The sequence below is a fragment of the Balearica regulorum genome, chromosome 4, assembly GCF_011004875.1.
Source record: "Balearica regulorum gibbericeps isolate bBalReg1 chromosome 4, bBalReg1.pri, whole genome shotgun sequence".
In the NCBI taxonomy this organism is placed as follows: domain Eukaryota; kingdom Metazoa; phylum Chordata; class Aves; order Gruiformes; family Gruidae; genus Balearica; species Balearica regulorum.
In genome coordinates, this window is record NC_046187.1 from 26,376,214 (window position 1) to 26,396,279 (window position 20,066).

At 41.8% G+C, this 20,066-nt stretch overlaps 1 protein-coding gene across 1 annotated transcript in view; it reads right to left on the reverse strand.

The window, feature by feature from the left end:
- The window catches only part of TET2 (tet methylcytosine dioxygenase 2), a 74,726-nt gene that overhangs the window by 10,929 nt on the left and 43,731 nt on the right, over nt 1-20,066 (reverse strand). The window contains exons 2-6 of the mRNA XM_075751512.1: nt 10,132-13,519; nt 7,769-7,859; nt 4,223-4,316; nt 2,872-3,080; nt 1,912-2,062 (exon numbers count right to left, since the gene is read on the reverse strand). Coding sequence (XP_075607627.1) covers nt 1,912-2,062; nt 2,872-3,080; nt 4,223-4,316; nt 7,769-7,859; nt 10,132-13,519 — 3,933 coding nt within the window. The remainder of the gene's footprint in view (nt 1-1,911; nt 2,063-2,871; nt 3,081-4,222; nt 4,317-7,768; nt 7,860-10,131; nt 13,520-20,066) is intronic.

The window sequence follows — 20,066 nt, forward strand, 5'->3', positions numbered from 1 at the left end:
ACATTCTTCAACATGGAAATGTTTTGGATCCGAGTGTGATGATCCTCATTATTTTCCCAAAACTCCAACAGGGAAAATAATGCCCTTCAGGAAAGCTTGAGAGAAATAATACCAGAATGGTCCACCAAGTAAATCTAGTTAATTTAAGGGGTTTGCACATTGCAATGACAGCACTTCAACACATTGAAATATCTTTTCGTGCAGCAATTTAAAATTATTTAAATAATTCAGACTTCAGAAAGTTCCCAGTTCTTAAGCAATGAAGAATTGTGGATGTGTCTAGTAGTTGGTGATATGGAGGTAGGAATGACCACACTTCTTTTTCTAAAAGGAGAGGTACACACTCCTTGGGCTCTTTAAAATTGACGAACTCTAACAGCATACTCCAGAGTTGATCCCCATCCTCTTAGGATGAGAATCCCAAATTCAAAACCTCGCTTATGTGAAGCCCTTATTTTCAATTGAAGTGCATAAAGAACAGGGGCATGCTGGAGTGGTATACTTTGGTTTTAGGAGTTTGTCTATTTTAGGAATGTGTGAAGAGCTGTGAAAAACCTATGGGTTTGAGAGAGACGTGTTTGGTGCATTAAAAGTTTGTTGTATCTACTACTGTGGGACTATATCCTAGTTTGGAACTCCAAAATGACATTATGAAATTGTCAAAAATATATTGCTGTGACCTTGTGGCTGCTGCCACAACTTGGAGCTTTTTTATGGCCCATAGGTTACCCTCTGTAAGTGTTACTTCTAGTTTTTATTGGTGAGGATCCTACTTGTGTTGTCTACAAACTGTCTATGCTATGGGACCAGCCCCTGGTCTGGATACATGCTTTGGATGCCCTGACTTTGTGTGGGAACAAACCATCTTCCTTGCCCAGCTCTGGCTTTCATGTGAAGTAAATCCGGGAATGCAAGTTGGAAGAGTGCCCTGGCTCTGGCCAGGTATCCAGCTTAGAAAATTTAGGGAGTTTAGTACTGTGGGCTATGATAAAGAAGGCTTTGTGCCACAGCAGGATTGAAGGAGAGCTATTCTGTAATTCTTGAAGCCGTAGAAGAGCAGTGGGGAGGAAAAACTGTATGTTAATTGTGATGATATTCTAAATAGTGTGCAAGTCTCAGCACAGGCCATAGGATGCAGAAGTACCAGGCTCTCTGATCATGTGAAAGAAATGCTTCGATTTGTGTAAGACATCAGAATACAGTGAAAGCTGTGGACCATTATGCATCAGTACGCAAGCAAGGTACTAAATTTGCGTGTGCTTGCCAAAAAACAGACTGGGCCATTGGCGCCTCCCAGACACATGACTAGCTGGAGGTGTCCAGGAGTTGCCGCAGTCATAACTTCAAAGGTATCTTGTGCCTAGGCTAAGGTCAATGTTTTTTTATTACTCTGACTCATTTCAAACAGTTGCCAGTTTGCTGTAACACAGAGCCCAGTCTGGAAACATTCAGTGGGGCAGGACTGTATGCAGAATGAGTCTTCCTACCCTCTTCTTCCTATTGTCATCTTGGAGTTTCACCATGTTTGTCTCCATGCAGCCTGCTCTGGTTCCCCGTTGCAATGCTGTGTGCCTCCAGTTGGTGAACTTCCGCTCTGCCACTGGGGAATGCCCGATTGCAGGTCTAATACAGCCACAATTATTCAGGCCGTGCCCTTTCCTCTAATTGTGAAAGCCTGCAAACATGGTTTCAAGTCTCAGGGCTTTTACCAGCTGTCAGAATTTGGACAGTCAATTCAGCTGGCTCAGTGACTGGAATCAATCAGTTTTGACTGGCAGTTATTTAATTACCCTACATGTATGTCATTCAGGCAGGGCTCTGGCCCCTGGTCTCTTGTACTGCATCTCTATTTGCAGAGTGACAGAAAACATTTCCTTGCAAATGAGGCTCATTTTAGAAATGGACACCAACCTCTTTTGGGTCATCCCCCATCAGCTTAAACTTTCTTGGAATCTTGCTTCTGGCAAACTTACAACCATTGTAGTACATGCTCCAGGAGCAACCAAAGGAAAATGAAGCACCACAAGTTTCAGGGTCCAGCCCTTGACATGCACAAGTCCGTCTAAAAAATAAGAGAATATGGCCATTAGCAGCAGGCTAATCCCGGGGCACGCCCGCAGTGGGCATCAGCATTCTACCAGCGTCTGGGGAATCACTGCTCTTGGGTTGTCTTTCATCAGGAAATAATGAAGAAATGGAAGAGGGAGGCATACACGTTATAACAGAAAAATTTACTGGAGTGAATCATTTCATGGTTGCAAAGCAAGGACTATGGGGTTTCTACGCTTCTGTGAGAAATCTGGCTTTCTCGAAAGATGGTATATTTGCATGGTGCCTTGTTAGGTAGTGATGTTCATGATACCCAAAAAGGGCATATGCTGACGGCACTGCAAGAATGCAGGAGCCCTCCGACAGGGGCTAAGCAATAATTCCTGAAATATGACGCTACCCACGAAGCTAAAGTAACATACAGTGATAGATATGTTAAGTTTGGTATAAATGTTCTTCGCTGGCGGAAAGACATGAGAAAATGCTATAGTCCAATTTCTTTAGATGCAGGCTAGCTTCTGTAGGTTTACAGTATGATTTAGTGCATCTAGTTTTTATTTCAAGGTTGAAGTATCTGCTGTCCTGGGCCCTGCTGAGATCTATTCCTTTAAATATAGTGAGATGTGTCACAACTCTGGGAAGATGTTTTTCCCTGATTTATAAGAACATTTGCTTTTCTCACAAGGTTTGTAGGTTTTCAAACTGCCTGAAATAGTTGGAAAGGTTATGCGTATTTCAGGATGATAACATGAGTGGGGATGCCAGGTCAGAGGCTGAAGGTGGGGTTGCAAGTTTGGCAAGCATACCCTTTGTTCTACTTACTCTTCATTCAGGGCACACCGCCGGTTCGTGAGCGTGCCGTACTTCCTCAGGGTGTCGGTGAGTTCGGTGTAGAGCTTGTCAGCCAGGCTTGTTGGGATTCCCTCCCAGACCAGGATGAGAATCACAATCACGGCAGTCTCACATGTGTGGCCCGCTCGCTCGCGCACCAAGCAGAGTAATTTTTCCTCCTGACTGCTTCTGCGGACTACCTGCATGCACAGTAACACACACCCCCGGAGCCCCAACACAAACAATGCGTTTCTTAATGTGAAGGGCAAGAGAACAGGAAACCTCAGCATCAGTGCGCATGTGGGGAGAATACTTCTATTTCTGTCTTACTCTTTGTTTCTGGAAACTTGTTCCATTTTTCTCATTTAGTGATATGGACCTTTCTGTTTAATGAAGCTGACTCTAAGAGCCTAAGCTTGACTGATGGCATGGAAAGTCATGGTGGTGGGAACCAGCTTTGTAAAGGTATTCCCTGTGCTCTGATTCAGTGGGAGTATTCTCCTGAATTTGCGCTATGGTACAAGTGGCCCCATTTGATTAGCGGGCAAAAGGAAGTGAGCAGCGAGATGCCTCCTCGCACAGAGGGGGATGGTGGACACCTGCGCTGAGGGCACGAGCCATGCGGGGAAAGGCAGGCAGCTAAGGGAGGGACTAAATAAGGGACATAGGAGCTCTCTCCCTTTCCCTCCCAAACTTAAGCAGCTCAACTTGTAATTGGCCGCTCAGTTTTGTGACCTGCCCTTACTACATACAAACATTACAGTGATGAGAGGAGCAGTAGATGTTGTTCAAATAAAAGTGTCCTTGCTTCTCAGTGCTTGTGCTACTGTGGGTATTTCTGAAAAGAAGGTGCAGTCTACCATGCATAAAGACTGTAATCATGTATCAGTTTTTCCTCATCCTGCCTTTCCCCAGCCTACCCAAACCATTTGGTAATTTGTGCCAAAGTTCAACAGTGTTTGCTAAGAGGGCATCCTAATGCCACTCAAATGGGGAGTGCATTTTAAAAACATCACAGTAGTGCACTTACTGGACTTATCTGTAAGCTAAAATTAAACAGCAATGAAAATGTCTGGTGTTGTGAATCTTAAATCCAAGCGAAATTGCCTTCCTTCTCAGGTTTTCATACCTTTAAGCTAAATTTTATTCTTGCTGTTCTCCATGCAACAAGTAAACGGAGTGTAAGAGGCAGGGCTGGGAGCAGGCTACAGGCGTTCTGTGGTACTGCTGCCGTTACACTTTTAGCTATTGTAAGTGTCATAGTGTCAGCTATGTGCTGTCTGCTTACATGAACCATCACACTGAACTAGATTAGTCTTTAACATTTGTGTACATCACTTACCCATTTAGCAATTGGACATCCTTGAGAACTTTTGCCTTCTTTCCCAGTGTAGACAACCCTCTCAATCCTTATAGCTTTACCTTTCTGTCCAAATCTTAAACAAACAAAAATATGTACAATAAGCATATTTGTTTGGTTCTGCATGAACACTGAAAAGATGGAGCACATTTGCCAGTCTTATCTTAAAAAAATAAACACTATGAATTACAGGGAGGGATGCGCAATGCGGTTTATCTTGCTGATTTTATTATAGTGGTGGGTTGATATGTTAAGAGATGTACATCACAGATGAGTAAAAATTATCCATATCACATTTACATTCCCAAGACTTTTAACTGTTTCTGTAGAGAATTTGTTATAGATGACATTTGGAAAAGTGGACTTGAAGTCTCTCTGTTTTGGGGAGGAATTTTACATTGTTCTTTAATTTCTGGGTTAAACTTAAAGTTACTACTCTGAAATGTATATAATTAAGTTGTCATGGTACAGCAGACATGCAGTAGTCACCCTTAATTTTCTGTCCTTGTTTCTGGCTTAGATACAGTGTGAATCAGTTAAGTCATGATTAATTTGCATCATATCCATTTCCTTTACTTTATCATCTGCTCATAAGTTGTTACTTACTTATTTCTGCCTGACTTCTATACTGAATTAGGATCACAAAGTGTGCTCAAATGATGCCATTTGTGCGTTTTTTTGCGACCAAGGCGGGCAAGCTCAGCTCTAGCTGAAGCATTTAATCAAGGTGATTAGTGCATCAGGGCAGAATCTAGCCCCACATGCAAGTAGTGCTGTTACCCTGAGCAAATGGGATCCACTTTCCACATCTTCTGATGGATCAGGTGGAAATATGCAGCAAATCCAGCTACCACATTGACTTGGCTGCATTTTGGGGACTCGGCAAATTGCACTTCCATCCCCATTTCTTGTATCTGCTGGTCTCATTGGCCTTACCCTTTCTTTTTTTTCTTTTTTGTTTTAAATAACCAAGTGTGAGGACTAAATCACAATCTCCTTGTTCTTTGCCTGTTACCTATAAAGCAATCAAGATAGTTCCTTCCTGTTATGCAGCCATTTATTAATGCTTTGAGAACTTTTGACCTTTCATCCCTCTTGTTTTTGCACTAAAATCTCAGTGACATACTTAAGAGCAAATATTTGTATTTAAACTTCTGTCCTGTAAAGGAAATGAAAAATGCTTATTTTTAGATATGATCTCATTGTGAAATTTCAGTGTCACAGGAAATTATACAAATAAAATCAAGTTGTACTACACATGTTCTGCAGGCAACTGTTAGGTCACTTTTTCCTACTTAGGCTTGGATGTTAGTATACACTTGTTTCTTTAATTAACCACATCAAAAAAACATTTTTAAATCTTAACATTTTCTATCAGTTTGCTAATCTGGATTGCAGGACAACTGTGCGGATGCTGCTATAGAAATATGTTGTACATTGCACACTGGAAATGAAATGGACTTTGTCTCAAATCTTTCCAACTGTCACAAAGGAATTTGTGCCTGATGTTTGTCATGCTTGCTTTCAGGCCATATCTGATCGGCTTTAAAACCAGAGCAAAACTCCCTGAGCATGAAGTAGGGATTGGGAGAAGGGAGAGGTAAAAGGTATGTATCAACTATGGATTCTGCAAGAAATTTGTTCTGGTATAGCTAAAATATTAACTGCAAGTCTAAATCCAACTCTTGGTTTGTTTGGCAGTGCTGATATACCTTAAAAGTCAATATTCAATATAGTCAATATTCCCATATTCAGTTGTGATTAGTGTCACCAACTGCACACATGTGCTTGAGAGTATCTTTATAGTTAAGTGCTTTTTTTACTCAGGGATACAAAATTAACTAACGAGGAGGAGTTCTGGAGTTCTTCAGTCAGGGAATCGCACAGTTCATACCATATGAACAGTTGAAAACTAGCCATTGTTCAAGTGGCTGCTGCTATACTCTGCTGAACCTGGCTGAGTAGATGCATGTTATCTATAATCTCTCAGGATTTCCTTCTGCCAACATGAAATGAAATTAAATGCAAAAAAAAAAAAAAAAAGAAAGAAAAAAGAAAAAACAGGAAAAAAAAAAGTGAGGTCAATATTAAGGATGAAAAATTACATTCCAAAGTAAAGAAATGATTTTCATTTCTAGTTTCATCTCTAATAATTGACATGACATGAATGACTTTCCTCTTTTATTTATTATATGTAAACACTAAAGAGTTAACCAGTCAGTGAGAGTGCTGGAGATAACAAATTGTAAGAAGCTTCTCAGGAGGGTCAGTGTTCGCTCTCCCTTTGCAGGAAGAAGCCGATTTATGTAGCTTACATGCATTCAAGCTGCTCACAAAGCTGAAAGCGAGTATTGGGGCAAGCCCTGCGCAGGAGTCGCAGGGAAGGAGGTGCTCAGAAAGAGAAAGGACCTTAGGACTTAGGGGTAATCTGAAGGGTTTAATATGCCCTAAGCGGTCCATGGTTGAGCAGCGATGAGCAGAAGCTAACAGACCTTGCTAAGAAACGACACTCCTTAGCTCAGACACAGCACTGCAATAACGCCCATTTGCTTTTGGTTCTGCGACTAATTGGAGTTTCCTTGCAGTTCTGGAGTCCAGATTTTTAAGGTATTACCAAATCAAATTCCCATCTGTCTCTGACTTACTGGGGAGCTTTTTGTTTGCTTGTTTGTTCAGAGGGGAACTGAATTCCCAGATACCTCTCAAAATCTGGCCATTAATGTCTATGCAAGCCAAAAGCTACGAGTAAAGCAGAATGCAGAATTCACAGTGCAGAAGTCACTTTTGTGACAGTTTTTAATTTAAATACTTTAGAAAGGCTCATGGGTTTTGCACTTCTGCATCTTTTTAAATAGCACAGATCATGTATCCATTCTGTGCCGTTCAAAATTCCTGGTTTGGTTGGTTTTGATGTAATAAATATATCATAGGATGCAACATGATACAGGGATTGTCCACAATCAAGATAAGGCTGTTTTTGTGCAACTCCAAGGAAGGGGGATGTTTTTTCACAAAACTACTTATCAATTCTTGGGCTGAAATCCTATCCAAAAACTTCGTGGCTCTCCTCTGGACATGTCCGAGTTATACAGTACAACCCTAAAGGGCTAAATCTACTTAGTAATTTTTTTGGGGAGAGCTAATTTTGGAGTTTGTTATTCCACTCTTCATCTTCCTTCTACCTTGGCATTCTCCTACCCAGAGGGAACACCAGGTCCGTGCCTGCTTTTGCAGCCATTGCCAACCGTCTTGCTTGGCAGGCTGGTGAATACTTGTTCCTGCTTGGGTTTGCTGGCATCTGTCTCAAAGTGCAGAGCCTGTGCCAGCCAGCAGACTATTAGCCCTGTCAAATATTGTGACTCTCTGGTGAATAGCACAGTGCGTAATGTTGGCAACACTGGAGTAGCTAAGCCTACAAGTAATTACTTGATTTGCAATTGTTTATTTCTTTATGTGCAAAAGCTGGAAAAATTCTGACATCCACAAAAGGATAAACGTTAATCTGCCCTGTGCCTTTGCACTAATTACCTTTCTTCCATGATTTCTCTAATAGCTGCCACATTAGGACCGGCTCCTAGATGGGTATAGAAAGGACCTTCATCTTTTTCAATAATTTGCTCTGTTTAAAACAAAATAAAGGTTATTACTTCGAAGCTTAATTCTTTCATGTAAAAAGTCACATTGTAAAGGTTACATCTAGCTCATTAGAATACTGCTGTATGGGTCTGGGGTCAGAGTTTTCAAACACTTATGTCTAAAGTATGCCCACGCAATTTGTACAAAACATGCAAAGCATGTGGCTAATCCTGCAAATAGCCATGATACGGACTGTGTGCCTTTTGCTAGTACAAACAGTTGTTTCACATTTCGGGCTCTACACTGAAATTCAAAAGGCATTCTCCTGTTATCACTGAACAATTGTTTCTCCTTCTCCCACTTCCTCCTCTCCCAGTATCTGGAAAGGAGGATAAATGGGATAATAATGGTAAATATTGACATTAGTGAGCTGTATGGTACTTGTTTTTCAGCAGACATGTTATTGTGTAGGAACCTACAGCTTGAGAAAGTGGCCAGTAAAGGTTATATAGAGAATTTCTGCCACCCACAGAAAGACTCTCTGAAATGAAAAAAAAAAAAAAAAAAAAAAGTTTGCTGAAAGAAATCCTGCACAAGTCTTAGTCAAAATGCTTGTATGCTAAGAACATGGCCTCGGTTTTCTGTGTGTAGGTAGAACCATGTCAGTATTCACAATATATGCTATACATTTGGTTCGATACCAGGAGATAGGCTCCAGCAGTGAAAAAGAAGTGGCGAGGCTCTGCTTGGGTTCGGGAGGAGACGGTGGAGCTCTGCTGACTTGTCTGAAGGCTGACTTTATGCTGCCTGCCATGCTAACTCCAAAAGCTGGATGAGGTGATGCTGCCCTTGATGTACAGCCTCCAGAAGCATGATGAAGGCATGCTATAAACCTGAACGTGTCAATGGGGGAATGACTGAATTTCATCTTCCTAAGGACAAGTATTGGTAGGAAAGAACAATAAGCCCTATCGATTACACTGTGGCACTGGGTTCTTCAAAGAGGACAGGAACTAAGTTTCATGCTCCTTTATTTACTAGAGAGTCTGCTGAGGCTGAAGAATTAAAATGCAAGTGGAGAATAAGCTCTTTTAGCTTAGTTAGCGGTTGCAGTACTGGCTAAAAAAATACTGAGAATAATGAAACGATTGCCAGAAAAACTTGCGCCAACTACGTTGGATAAGCTGTCTCAAGCAAAAAAACCCAAACAACTTCAGTGTTTTCAAAAACCCTATATTTTGTAGGTTGTTTCTCATAAAAAACACAAGGAACAGCAAGGAACTGGCTTCCAGTTTTCTTCCTGGGAGCTTTGGAAATCCATTACCTCCTCTTTTTGTTCTCATGGATCATCTCTGAGACATAGCCCCTAGCATTCAAAAAGGCAAAAGGGTCCATTTTGCAGTTTTGGAGGAGCATTGGTTCAACTTTCCTCTTTTGTAGTTGGTACCAAATCCCAGTAATGAAACTATAACAAGGATTTTTTTATATTTTTTTTTTCCCCCCCATTTTTGGTGCTTGAACCTTTTTGTCTCAGCCTGAATAGTTTATCCAGTAGAGTCTGCAAGTACCTGTTAGACCTGGCTATGTGCAGTGTCAGTGCTGTATGGAAGCTCAGAGTATGGGGCCATGCCTGTCACTCTGCTCTGCTTCCCCCTGCTCTATTCTTCCAGCTTCTGGAGATCAGGTATGCCATGAAAAAACACTGAGGCTTCCCCTTGCTGCTTTTTTGGCACTGCTTGGGTAGCTTCTCTAAGAAACTGCTGATCTCTTTAGCCGTGCGTGAAAGGGAGGATAAACCCTTGCAACAAGTGAGGAATAATCTGTTATCCCTTCTTTGCTTAGGCTTTGCTGAGGGAAATTTTTCAGCAATTTCACTATTAGAGCAAAAAATGGCATAAGAATCTCAAGTTTTGGATCCAGGACGTATTTTATAAATGCTATATCTAACCTTGACAAATAAATTAGATTACAAAGTTATGACCTACTTTTTATTTTCAGCATGTTGTCATTACATGTCTGCTGCTCAAGGAGAATGGATGTGAGATGCATTACTGGCCATAAGCATTCTGACTGAAAAAGCAAATAGGTAATTGCTTTATGAAATATTGAGAAAGGGCCTGTGTGTAGGGTTGGATAAGTGCAGTAGGCATAAGTGTATAAAATTGCAGTTTTATAAGTCTTTACTAATTACTGTTCTAAAAAAACCAACCCAAAAAATCCTCCAACAAAAACATCCAACTAACCCTGTGATCCCAACTTGAAGGCTCATTTCCTTCCTGTGAACTAGTGTGTTTTTAGTACATCTCAGCACTTACCAACACAGCTGCAAGACGGGAAATCATACTGGGTTTTGGCAGGTGTGTCCAATAAATTTTTTACAGGAGTATCCAATAACTTGGAAGGTGAGTCTAAAAAATTATTGAGAACAGTTCCAGCTGTTCTTTTGGTCGGGGTTTTTTCAGCAGACGAGTTGGCTTGCTGATCTAAGATTGGGGTCTGAGTGTCAAAATCCGCAGCACTGGTATTTCTCGATAGGATGGTAATAGGGCCTGCTGTTTCAACCTTCACATGTTTAGGTGATTTGATAGTAAAAGTCTTGTGATCAAACAGTGATTTGACCTGTATCTGTTTTAGCTGCTGTTCCATTGTCTCGATGATGCTCTTTTGTTGCATGTTCTCGCAGCCAAAGTGCTGATTCTCTTGTTTAATTGTTTTTTTCCACATTTTGTTTTCCAGCTGTCCAACTGATGGACGCATGCAGACATTAGACTTTGTGCCAGCCTCAATTTTTATAGGCTTGCGCACTGCACTGGGACCAATCTCGGTTTTGGGTTGCTGGTATGCTTGTTGCTCCTGTTTTTGCAAGAGATGCCACCTTAGAGCAGCATGCTTTTGAAAATCCTTAGGGGTTTGGGACTGCAAATGACAGCTTCTCTGGTCTTGGGAGTGTGGGGCACTTTGCTGGCTGTGTGGTAAGTACCGCTGAGGAATCTGTGTAGCTTGTTGGCTCGGGAGATCTTGGTTCAGACTAGCACCATAGCATTGTGTTTGCTGGAGTGGCGGTAGCTGTATAACTGAAGCTTGTTGTGTCTGCTGCTCTTGTTCTTGAAAACAGTGATTCACAGCTTGCTTTGCGGTCAAGTTATTTGAAAAATACTGCACGTGTTGCAAGTCCTGCATTTTGCTGGCTCCAAAGTGTTCGATATTTGCGGTGTTTTCTTTCTTCTCAGAAATCAAGTGCACGTTGTTTGGGCAGGGATGCTGCAGACTAGCGTTTGCTTTCTGAGTGTAAAGGGGAGCTTTGTTGTTCATGCTTGGAACCTGCTCTAGGCCTAGCTGAGGGTTATGCAGTGGGAATGCAGTTGATTTCATGTACTTATTCCCAGTTTGAAAACATTCATCTACTTTAAGCTGATTGAAGGATGTCCTGTCTAGCAGCTGCTCAGCGTTGCTTTGGGAGTGGGAAATGGTTTGGGGCATGTCTTTACTTTTCATTTGCAGAGCCTGTTGCTGGTTTGGGGTTAGCTGCGGACTGCACGGCAGTTGCACCTGCTGTGCCTGTTTTTGAAGCATCTGTTGCAAAATGTGTGAATGCAAGAATTGCTCATTTTCCCTGGGCTGGGGATTCAAGTGCTGCTGTTTCAATGGGGCCCCTAAAGGCTGTTCCGTGCGTTGTTCTGGTCTTTGCTGGAAATGGAGCTGCTGTGGAGGGTGTTGCTGCACTTGGGACTTGAGCAGGGAATCCATCTTCGTGAGCTGTGGCTGCGGTGAGTGTTTCTGGAATGGCAGCTGCTGGTCAGCTGTGGGATGCGGCTGCAGCTGGGAGGTCTCGCTTTTGTACAGCGGAGGAATTTGTTCCTGTTGCATTATCTTCTGGCTCTGGGGCTGTCCTGAAGGCCCCTTTAATGCATCAGGACTTCCAGCATACTGTTTTGTATAGGCTGTTTCGGCTGTGTTTGCCTGGAACTGAAGAATTGATCGCAATAATGCTTCGCTGTGCTTTTGGGGAGGCTCTCCCTGGCGGAACTGGGTGGAAACCAGTTCTATCCAGGCTGGTTTTGAGTAACGTTGAGCCTGTGGCACAGGCTCTTTCACTTGGTCCTTTTCTTTGTCGGGAGGAATCTCGAGTTCTCTCTGTCCTGGGAAAAGCTGATAGTGTTGCTGCAACTCACCATCGCTTCCGCGCACTTGCAGGTTTTGGAGGGGAGGCTTTGACGCCGGCGTCATTTCTTCTGGGCGCTGCTGAATTGAGGCGGCCGTAGCAGCTTGCGGGTTGCTTTCACTGATATCTTGTTGTGACGTTTGTGCCTGCTGCGGAAGTCTCTGCTGAGGGTGAAGTTGCTGGCTGAGGCCGGGACGTTCTGACATTGGTCCCTGTTGTTGCCCTTCATTCTTTATCTCCCCAGGAAGAGTTTCATCACATCTGTTGTCATAGGAATGGTGTCCTTCTCGCACCACGACGGACAGTGCACTGTTCATTTCTGGAGCAGGAGGAGTGGAGGAATCTTTGTGAAACGTTGAGTTCTGTTTAAAGAAAGCACCATTTTTTTCTGCTCGCTCAGAAAACCTTTCCAGAGTGGCACTCTGAGCTTGCAGGTTACTGCTGGAACTTAGAGAGAGGTCTTGGTTGGGAGCCTGCCCTACGCTTCCATGAACAGTACTGTTTCCTACGGGTAACTGGTGTGGATCATAGCCCGGAATCTGTTGCTGTAGCTGTAGTTCTGGTTTCTGAAGCAAACAGCTACCTGGCAATACAGGTGGCTTACTGGAGTCTTCTGTGTTGTAGACCTCAGTAACCACTACAGCTGGCACTTGAGGCAGCTCAGAGTTTGAGGTCTGTGGGGAAGTGATCTGCCCTGAGGTATGGGATGAATGCGTTGTCTCATAGGACAACTCATTAGTAGCCTGACTGGTAATGGCATTGATATGAGATGTGTTCTTCTGCATTGCTATGGAAACATGTTCTGGATAATATTGAGACAGTGTTTTCTCCAGGAGTTCACCATGCATGCTTTCCATGGAAGAGGCAGAAACTGTAGCACCATTAGGCATTGGCACTGCCTTGTTCTTAAGTAGTAAGACAATGTCCCTGTTGGGGCAATGAATGTTTTCCCGCTCCTGCTCATCCTGAATCAGGAGGTCATGAGGGTTTTCTGAACCACCACTGTTGTATCTTGTAGACTGTATCAAATCTGAAACTTCATTTTCTTGTCCTGTAAAACTCTCGGGTTTCTGCTCACTGTAACAATTGGAGACACTTGGTTTTTCATTACTATCCTCTGGCTCAGCTTTTTCTCCGTTTACCTCTTTGTCTTGTTTCGCTTTTTTGCTCTCATGAAGTCCATACAGAGAGGGCTCACTAAAAGTGCGTTTTATCCCACCATTTTGCATATATTTGGAATACACTTTTTTTTCTTGTAAAAGGTCGGGGCTAATGCGGTTGTTTGGACTTCCCTTCAGGTGGGGCACTCCATAATTGCTTTTAATGAATAGCCTCTTGTGGTCTCCGTTTACTTCAACTTCAGGCCTCTCTGTTGCTGGACTTCCATTCTGTAGCTTCACCGCAGAAGGCTCTGCCTGGCAAACGTGAGAAGACTGCGGTATTAGAAATGGACTCAATCTATTGCCGTCAACATGGTTGGTTCTGTCCTGTTCCATCTGGCCTGCTCCGGGGCCATCCACAAGGCTACCCTCTGAACGTATCTGAAAGAGAAAAGAAACAGGAGAGAATCTAAGTCAATTTTAGTTTCCATTGATGGACAGTCAATTACCAACAATTCTTGCAGCATTCAAGCACCCACTGTCATACTGACCAGCTCCCACACGGCAGGTGAGCTTGCAGGCACACCTGAGGGGTGTTTCACTATCCTATCACATTTTGCAACCCCGTGTCTCCCTTTTTCTTGAAGGTTTGTCAAGATGAAAAGATAGTGAAAATACAGAGTGGCTCCTTACCTCCATTTAACACACAAGCAGATATTTTACCAAAAAAATCTCTCCTAATGGTGCAAAAAATATTCTCTGCTTTTGAATTATTTGCATAGACTCCTCTGTCGTCACTCTTTCTCCTTAGTACGGCAGAAAGTTATGCCAAAACCATGGGTCTCAGACTTGGTGCTAATCTGGTTAGATTAAGTGTGCTGAACCTCTTTTGTGTTGCTTGAAGGATTATTGCCACCAAGCTTGAAAATTAGAGGGGAAACCCTCCTTTTTCCTGTCTTCAGCTGTCTGATAAGGTCTGTCAAAACTGGCATTCTTAAAGACCATGGAAGTGGCACGATACACGTGTGAGACAAAGCCACACTTGTCCGTAGGAACTCTTACTGTTCATCAACATCTTGGTAATGTTGACAGAAACAAATCGAGAGATTTCTGAAAGGTTTGATGGAAGTCGGGTTTTTTTCAGGTATTGATATCCTTTCAAATTTACATATAGACATCAACCATGGCTTAAACTATGCATTTGGGTTTTGAACTGAGCCCCGCAGCTGTGGAGCTAGGATTTTTTTCTTCTTTGTTTGGATGGAAAATCCCAGTTTCTCATATACACTTTATATTTTATTTATAAAATGAAGTTTTTCATTGGATAAAAGTACTGACAATGTGCAGGGAACAAATTCCATATAATGACAAGCTAATCCTGTTCACATGGGTCTTCCCAGGATTCACAATCTCAGTTAACATAGATAAAGCCCTTGTTTGACTCTGCTTGTAATTTATTCTTTGTTGGCTTTATGGTTCACAAATGACAGAAGGCAGACTGACAGAGGGTCTTACAGATGTGAGAGTGCACAGAGAAAATTTGGACTCATGCATGTCTTTGTCCTGATGCTTTTATTTTTAGTTTGCATAAAGGGGAATCTGAAGGGTTCTCCATTACCAGGTAGGTCATCCCTAGTTTGACTGCAAAGTCAGGAGAAGCACTACACGTGGCAGGTATTGCCACTACATAGGAAGAACTATTCTACTGAAAAAATTCTCCCATCCCAGTTGCACTGCTTATGTATTTATCTTACAGTAATTTTTATTTTTTTTTCTTAAACTAATGCTAAGGAACATCTCATTTATAGTTTCCAGTGCTGTATTGCCTTGGTTGAGTAATATGATTCTAAAATGCTTTTAAAAATAATATTAATTCATAAGATTCATTACATCCAGCAAAATCTCCTCTGCCTGCAGCTCTCATTTCAGTATCAGGACAATTCAAACATACATTTTGACTGGCAAGCACCTATATGATGACTTGTATCCACTTCCTCCTTACTCCAAACTTGGTTTTAGATTTACTTTTGACCTCCTGAAGTTTTTTTTCTTTTCCTTCTGTACTCAATTTATGTTTTGTATGACAGAAGTAGAGAAGTTCTCTCTGCAAGTAACAGTACTTTAAAAAAGAATTTCTGAAGGGAAAGCTAAGAATAGGGAGATGGAAAAGAATGTTTGTCCATCTTACCTATTTTCTTGACAAGGTAAGGTAGGCTTCTTGCCTTCTAGATATGTTTCACTATATTTCCCAACCTAGCTTTAAAGTACCACAAGACATGAGCCTTTGCAGCTTTCCCAGGGAGATGATATTCCACGCTTAACAGAAAAGGATTCCTCTGATGTGTCATTCTAGGCCGAGCAGCAGAATGATGCTCCCAGAGTTTCTCAAAAATAAAATGTCAGTCTAATTTGGAAACCATTCTTTGCCTTCACACCTTTCATACCTAGAAATGCAGCTGAACCACAACTCAGACATGAGCGTGTAGGCTGCTATATTTCGCAAGTATGAAATGAAATGAAATGAAATGAAATGAAATGAAATGAAATGAAATGAAATAAAAAGCACTGTTGTAATTAACACTGTGCTGTCAAGCTGCTTCTAAAATATTTATTTCCTTAAAAAAAGTTTTAGTCTGTGTGATTGAGCTGTGAGAAACTTCCTCTGGCCCTCAAAGTCTTCCTTGCTGCTTGTGTTCTAGTGTACCATGTGGGTTGCAACTAAATTCCTTCCGAGAGTTCCCAGACAATCTTTCTTCTCAACTCCTTACTGATAGGTAAAAACACCTTTTTGTTTAGAAGTGGGAGCTGCCCAACTTCTCTAAACTTAGCTTGCAAACCCCTAAAAGGAGCACAACTGTGCTACAGAAATGTCTTAAGTTCATGCCATCCTCAAAAACTGCAAGGTTATCTTCATTGTGTGACAAGGATTATTAATGATGGTATTCTCAAAGACCTCATGGTATGAGTCAACCAGTTCCCCCAAATTCTGATCACCTCCAGTGTAAAAGGCACTGGTGTTAGACATTGCAAAGGACACAGGAAGCATTTGGTTCTTTAAAAGACGAAGTTAATTCATTGATTAAAAGTGCCAGATTTGCATTCTTTGAAATGCATCTAGGATTGTGGTGACTTTGCGTTAATACTTCTGTCTCTGTCTACACTCAGTTATTCACAATCCTTGAGTCACGCCTGAGTACAAATCTTGCTCAAGCAGCTACAAATCAAAGCATTTATTTGTAATTTAAAACTGGCAAAAGACAAATGGCAGCAATACTTTTATTACTGGTTTTACTTGGGACACTATGAAGATATTCTTGATGCTCCTATTAAGCAGACCTGGTTGCGCCTTGCAAAGTCTCTGTGCTCTTTTTCATAACTGTTGTGGGGTGAACTATCTGCCTCTCAAAGTAAATCTACCTTTCCCTAAGCGTAGCAGTTAGCCTTTTTTCTCTTTCCCATAACTGTATTTTATCCAGACCATTTAGTAGCTCCACATATTTTTCTTCAGCTATAATTCATTTGAAATTCAAGTCACATCAGCAGCATCTGTGAAACAATTACTGCATCTAGGACTGACTCTGCAGTCTAATCCATCATAATTATGACTGGCCTCTTTGAAGATGCCACGATGCGTGACTTAAATATAGCACATTACTGTGCAAATGGATCAGCATCTCATCCCACCAATATGCATTCAAGTTATAATTCAGTCCACCACCATTTGACTTTCTCAGATGCAAGCAATGTACATACATTTATTTCTTGCCACATACGGGGCACAAATTGGAAACTAGCTACTGAAAGAGAGTTTGAGGGGGAGGTTTGTTTGTTTTATGGGCAAGTTTGGCATATTCCTGCCACCTCTATCAATATGGGAATGCTGAAAGACCATGGAAAGCGTTATTATGAGCGCAACAAACATTTGTGTGGCAACAAAAGTACTCTTACTTATGTAATTTTCTTTCATAGAAAATCTTTCTTTACTTTCAGCCAGTTCTAGAGGTTCAGACCTTATTTTATATAGCACCCGTATCTGGGGAGTTTGTGAATGCAAAGCAGCTCTGCTGAATGAATCGACAAATATACCCACTGCAGGGGAGTACAATCTTCTGCAAAGCTGGGCAAGATTCCCAGTAGAAAAAGTAGGTGGGGGCATGCTGTGTTAGAGTACTCGTTGCCCTAAAAGGACCAAAAGGTGGGATGTCAGATGGGTGGTTTCCCCTTCTGGGGTTAGCTGGGATAGAAATATATCTCCTCAGAGGTTTTCTTGCTGGCAGAAATACGCCTCCTCAGATCACAACCTCAGCTGACTTGTGCTTGAGTGATTATCAGGATGAGACTCAAGAAAGCAGAAGTTGGATACACGGGAGCTTGTTGATGGCTTGCTGGGTTGTTCCTGGAGTGCTGCCACAACCTCCATTCTGCCGGCACCCTTCTGCCACTGCCAGGTGACACAGAGGTCTAAATTGCTCCCAGACAAGAAACCCTTGTAGCACTTTCTAGACAGGAGGTGAATTTACCTCTATGTCTTGCCAAACTCCGGTTTGGTAAGTTGTACTTTCTGCTTACATTCTCCTGCTCCTATTGCCTGGGTATAGTGGTTCACTTCTGGCTTAATTTGCTATGTATTATTAAGTGCTGTTGTGCAGTTGCTTCTCTCCTCCGAAGCTCATGCCGCTGGCAGAGGTGTCTAAATCCTGAACTTCCAACAAGTGAAAAAGCTTCCTCACCTAATTCAAGAATGAATGAAAATTCTAGAAAAGGCATGAGTAGAATTATTCCTAAGGACACTCATACATGGTATTATCAGAAAGCTCAATTTCTGCCCTAAAACCTTAAATCTTCCGGACTTGCATACATGCGAAATTGTTTCTCATTTAATTCTGTGTCAAAGTTTTCTGTTTTTTTTAACTTTGGAACAAGATATGTAAGCAGTTATAATGATGCTCAACACCATGATTTATAGCCGAGTGGTTATCGTGGGGTGTCATTTTTCTCTGGCCTAAGTAGCGGTTGCTTCAGCCATGCCTTGGGTTAACACCTGTAAGCACGCTGCAAATGTCATTTAGAGGAGAAAAGATGTGCAGTTAACTCAGATGGCTAATGGGCGATGTAACACATCAAAGCTCCTTATTAGTGAGACATTTCCATTATTGCTGGGATAAAATGTTGCATGCATGCAAACTGCGGTATAGTTTAAGGATTTCCTATATGTTTCACACATAAGGTGCACTGTGTTTATACACTGAGAAACAAAGCAAGCTTCCACATGGAAACTAATGGGAGAGGCAAGACCAGGACTATGCCTGCCCAGAATCTGGGTGGTTTGCCATTCACAGAACAGCTTCTTCCCAAGCCAGGGTCGCTGGTAGTTTGTCATAAATACAATACCATCAGAAACCAAACCCCGTGTGGGCCTGTTGTTTAAACATGGGTTTAACGTGCTTTTCTGAAGCCAAGGCACAAGAGAGAATTTTAACCCTGTTGTCCAAAGCAGATTTGAAAGAGAGATTGCATTCATGCCCAAGGTGAATTGAGGCTCTGAACCCCACAACATGCCCTAAGGATTTGCTCTGCTCCCCACCAGCATCACTGCTGCCCCGCTGCAAGTGTGGGGGCCAAGGAAAACACAGTGAAACTTCAAGGCAGATGTAAAGGAGGCCCCAGAAGGACAAGGACACTCTGTCGTTAGCTGGGCTCTATAGCTTACAATAGGGTCCTTCTGCACTGCATTCAGCTGTCTCTTCATTTGGATAGTGTATTTATTCAGTGCATTATCAATGCTTTGGAAAAAAACTTGCCCAAGGATGCTGTGCTTTCTCTGTCCCTTGAAGTTTTTAAGTTAAAGCTGTATTTCTTTCTAAAATATATGTATTGCTTTCTCATTGCTTTCAATAGCAGTTAAGGGGTTAATCTAGAAACTACTGGATGAGACTCTGTGACTGTATCCTGCAGGAGGTCATATTACATGAATATAATTGTCTTGTCTGGCATTTCGATCTAGGAATAATCTGTGTCAAACAGAAAAGAAAATGTGGGATGGCTAAAATTTGTTACCTAATTTATAGCTAATTTATCCTCAATTTACAGGGAAAATGGTGACTAGCGAATATAGATACAAGCAGACATAAGGGAATGAAGAGCATGGGATTTGTGAAATAGGAGGATTAATAATTCATTAAATCTTATCCAAGCCAGAAGCCTCACAATTCATGCATTTTTAAATGAACTAGTGCTAACACACCCCCCCCCAATTTACTGACACCAGTTCTTGCATTTCAGTGATGCAATGATCTAATCGCAAAAGCACTTGAATCAGTTTGATTTTTTGACCTTAATACAGAGGGCAAGAGAGTAAAGCTAAACTGGTCTGCACAGTGATTTCCCCTTGCTACATTATATAACCATCACCAAGACTGGGTACTGCATAATATCTACCCAGACGTGAAAAACTGCACTATTTTAACAATTACATAAAATCAAGGGGAGTGAAAATTAAATGCTGCTACAATATGGGTGGAAAAAACCAATTATGTGAAGGAAATGAATTCAGGAATATAAAATGCAAGTAAATAGGAATTACAATGTTGCACCATGCAGCTCTCCAGTTCCTCTTTTTTTTTTTTTTTTTGTGATTTATGCTCTATACAAATTTTGCACCTAATTGTACCACGTAGCACTCGTAACAGAAGAACGCAACTCTTCAAGTCACTTGTAATGCCACTATAGTCTGACTAGATTAGAAATGTTTCCCAAAAGGTTGAACTTTAGAACCAGGCTGGATTTAAGAGACAAAAGGACCTTCCTGCTGTCATAACCAGAACATTCAAGATGAGGTTGGCATCTATGCTTAGTTCTTGCTGGTTGTAACCTCGTTTCTGTGGTTTAGATTTGCAGTATGGTGGATCCAGGTGGTTTATACTGACAGGGCATTGCACAGAGCTCTAGGACTTCCCAAGTCAGCCTATTTGACATTACCTTGAGGGTT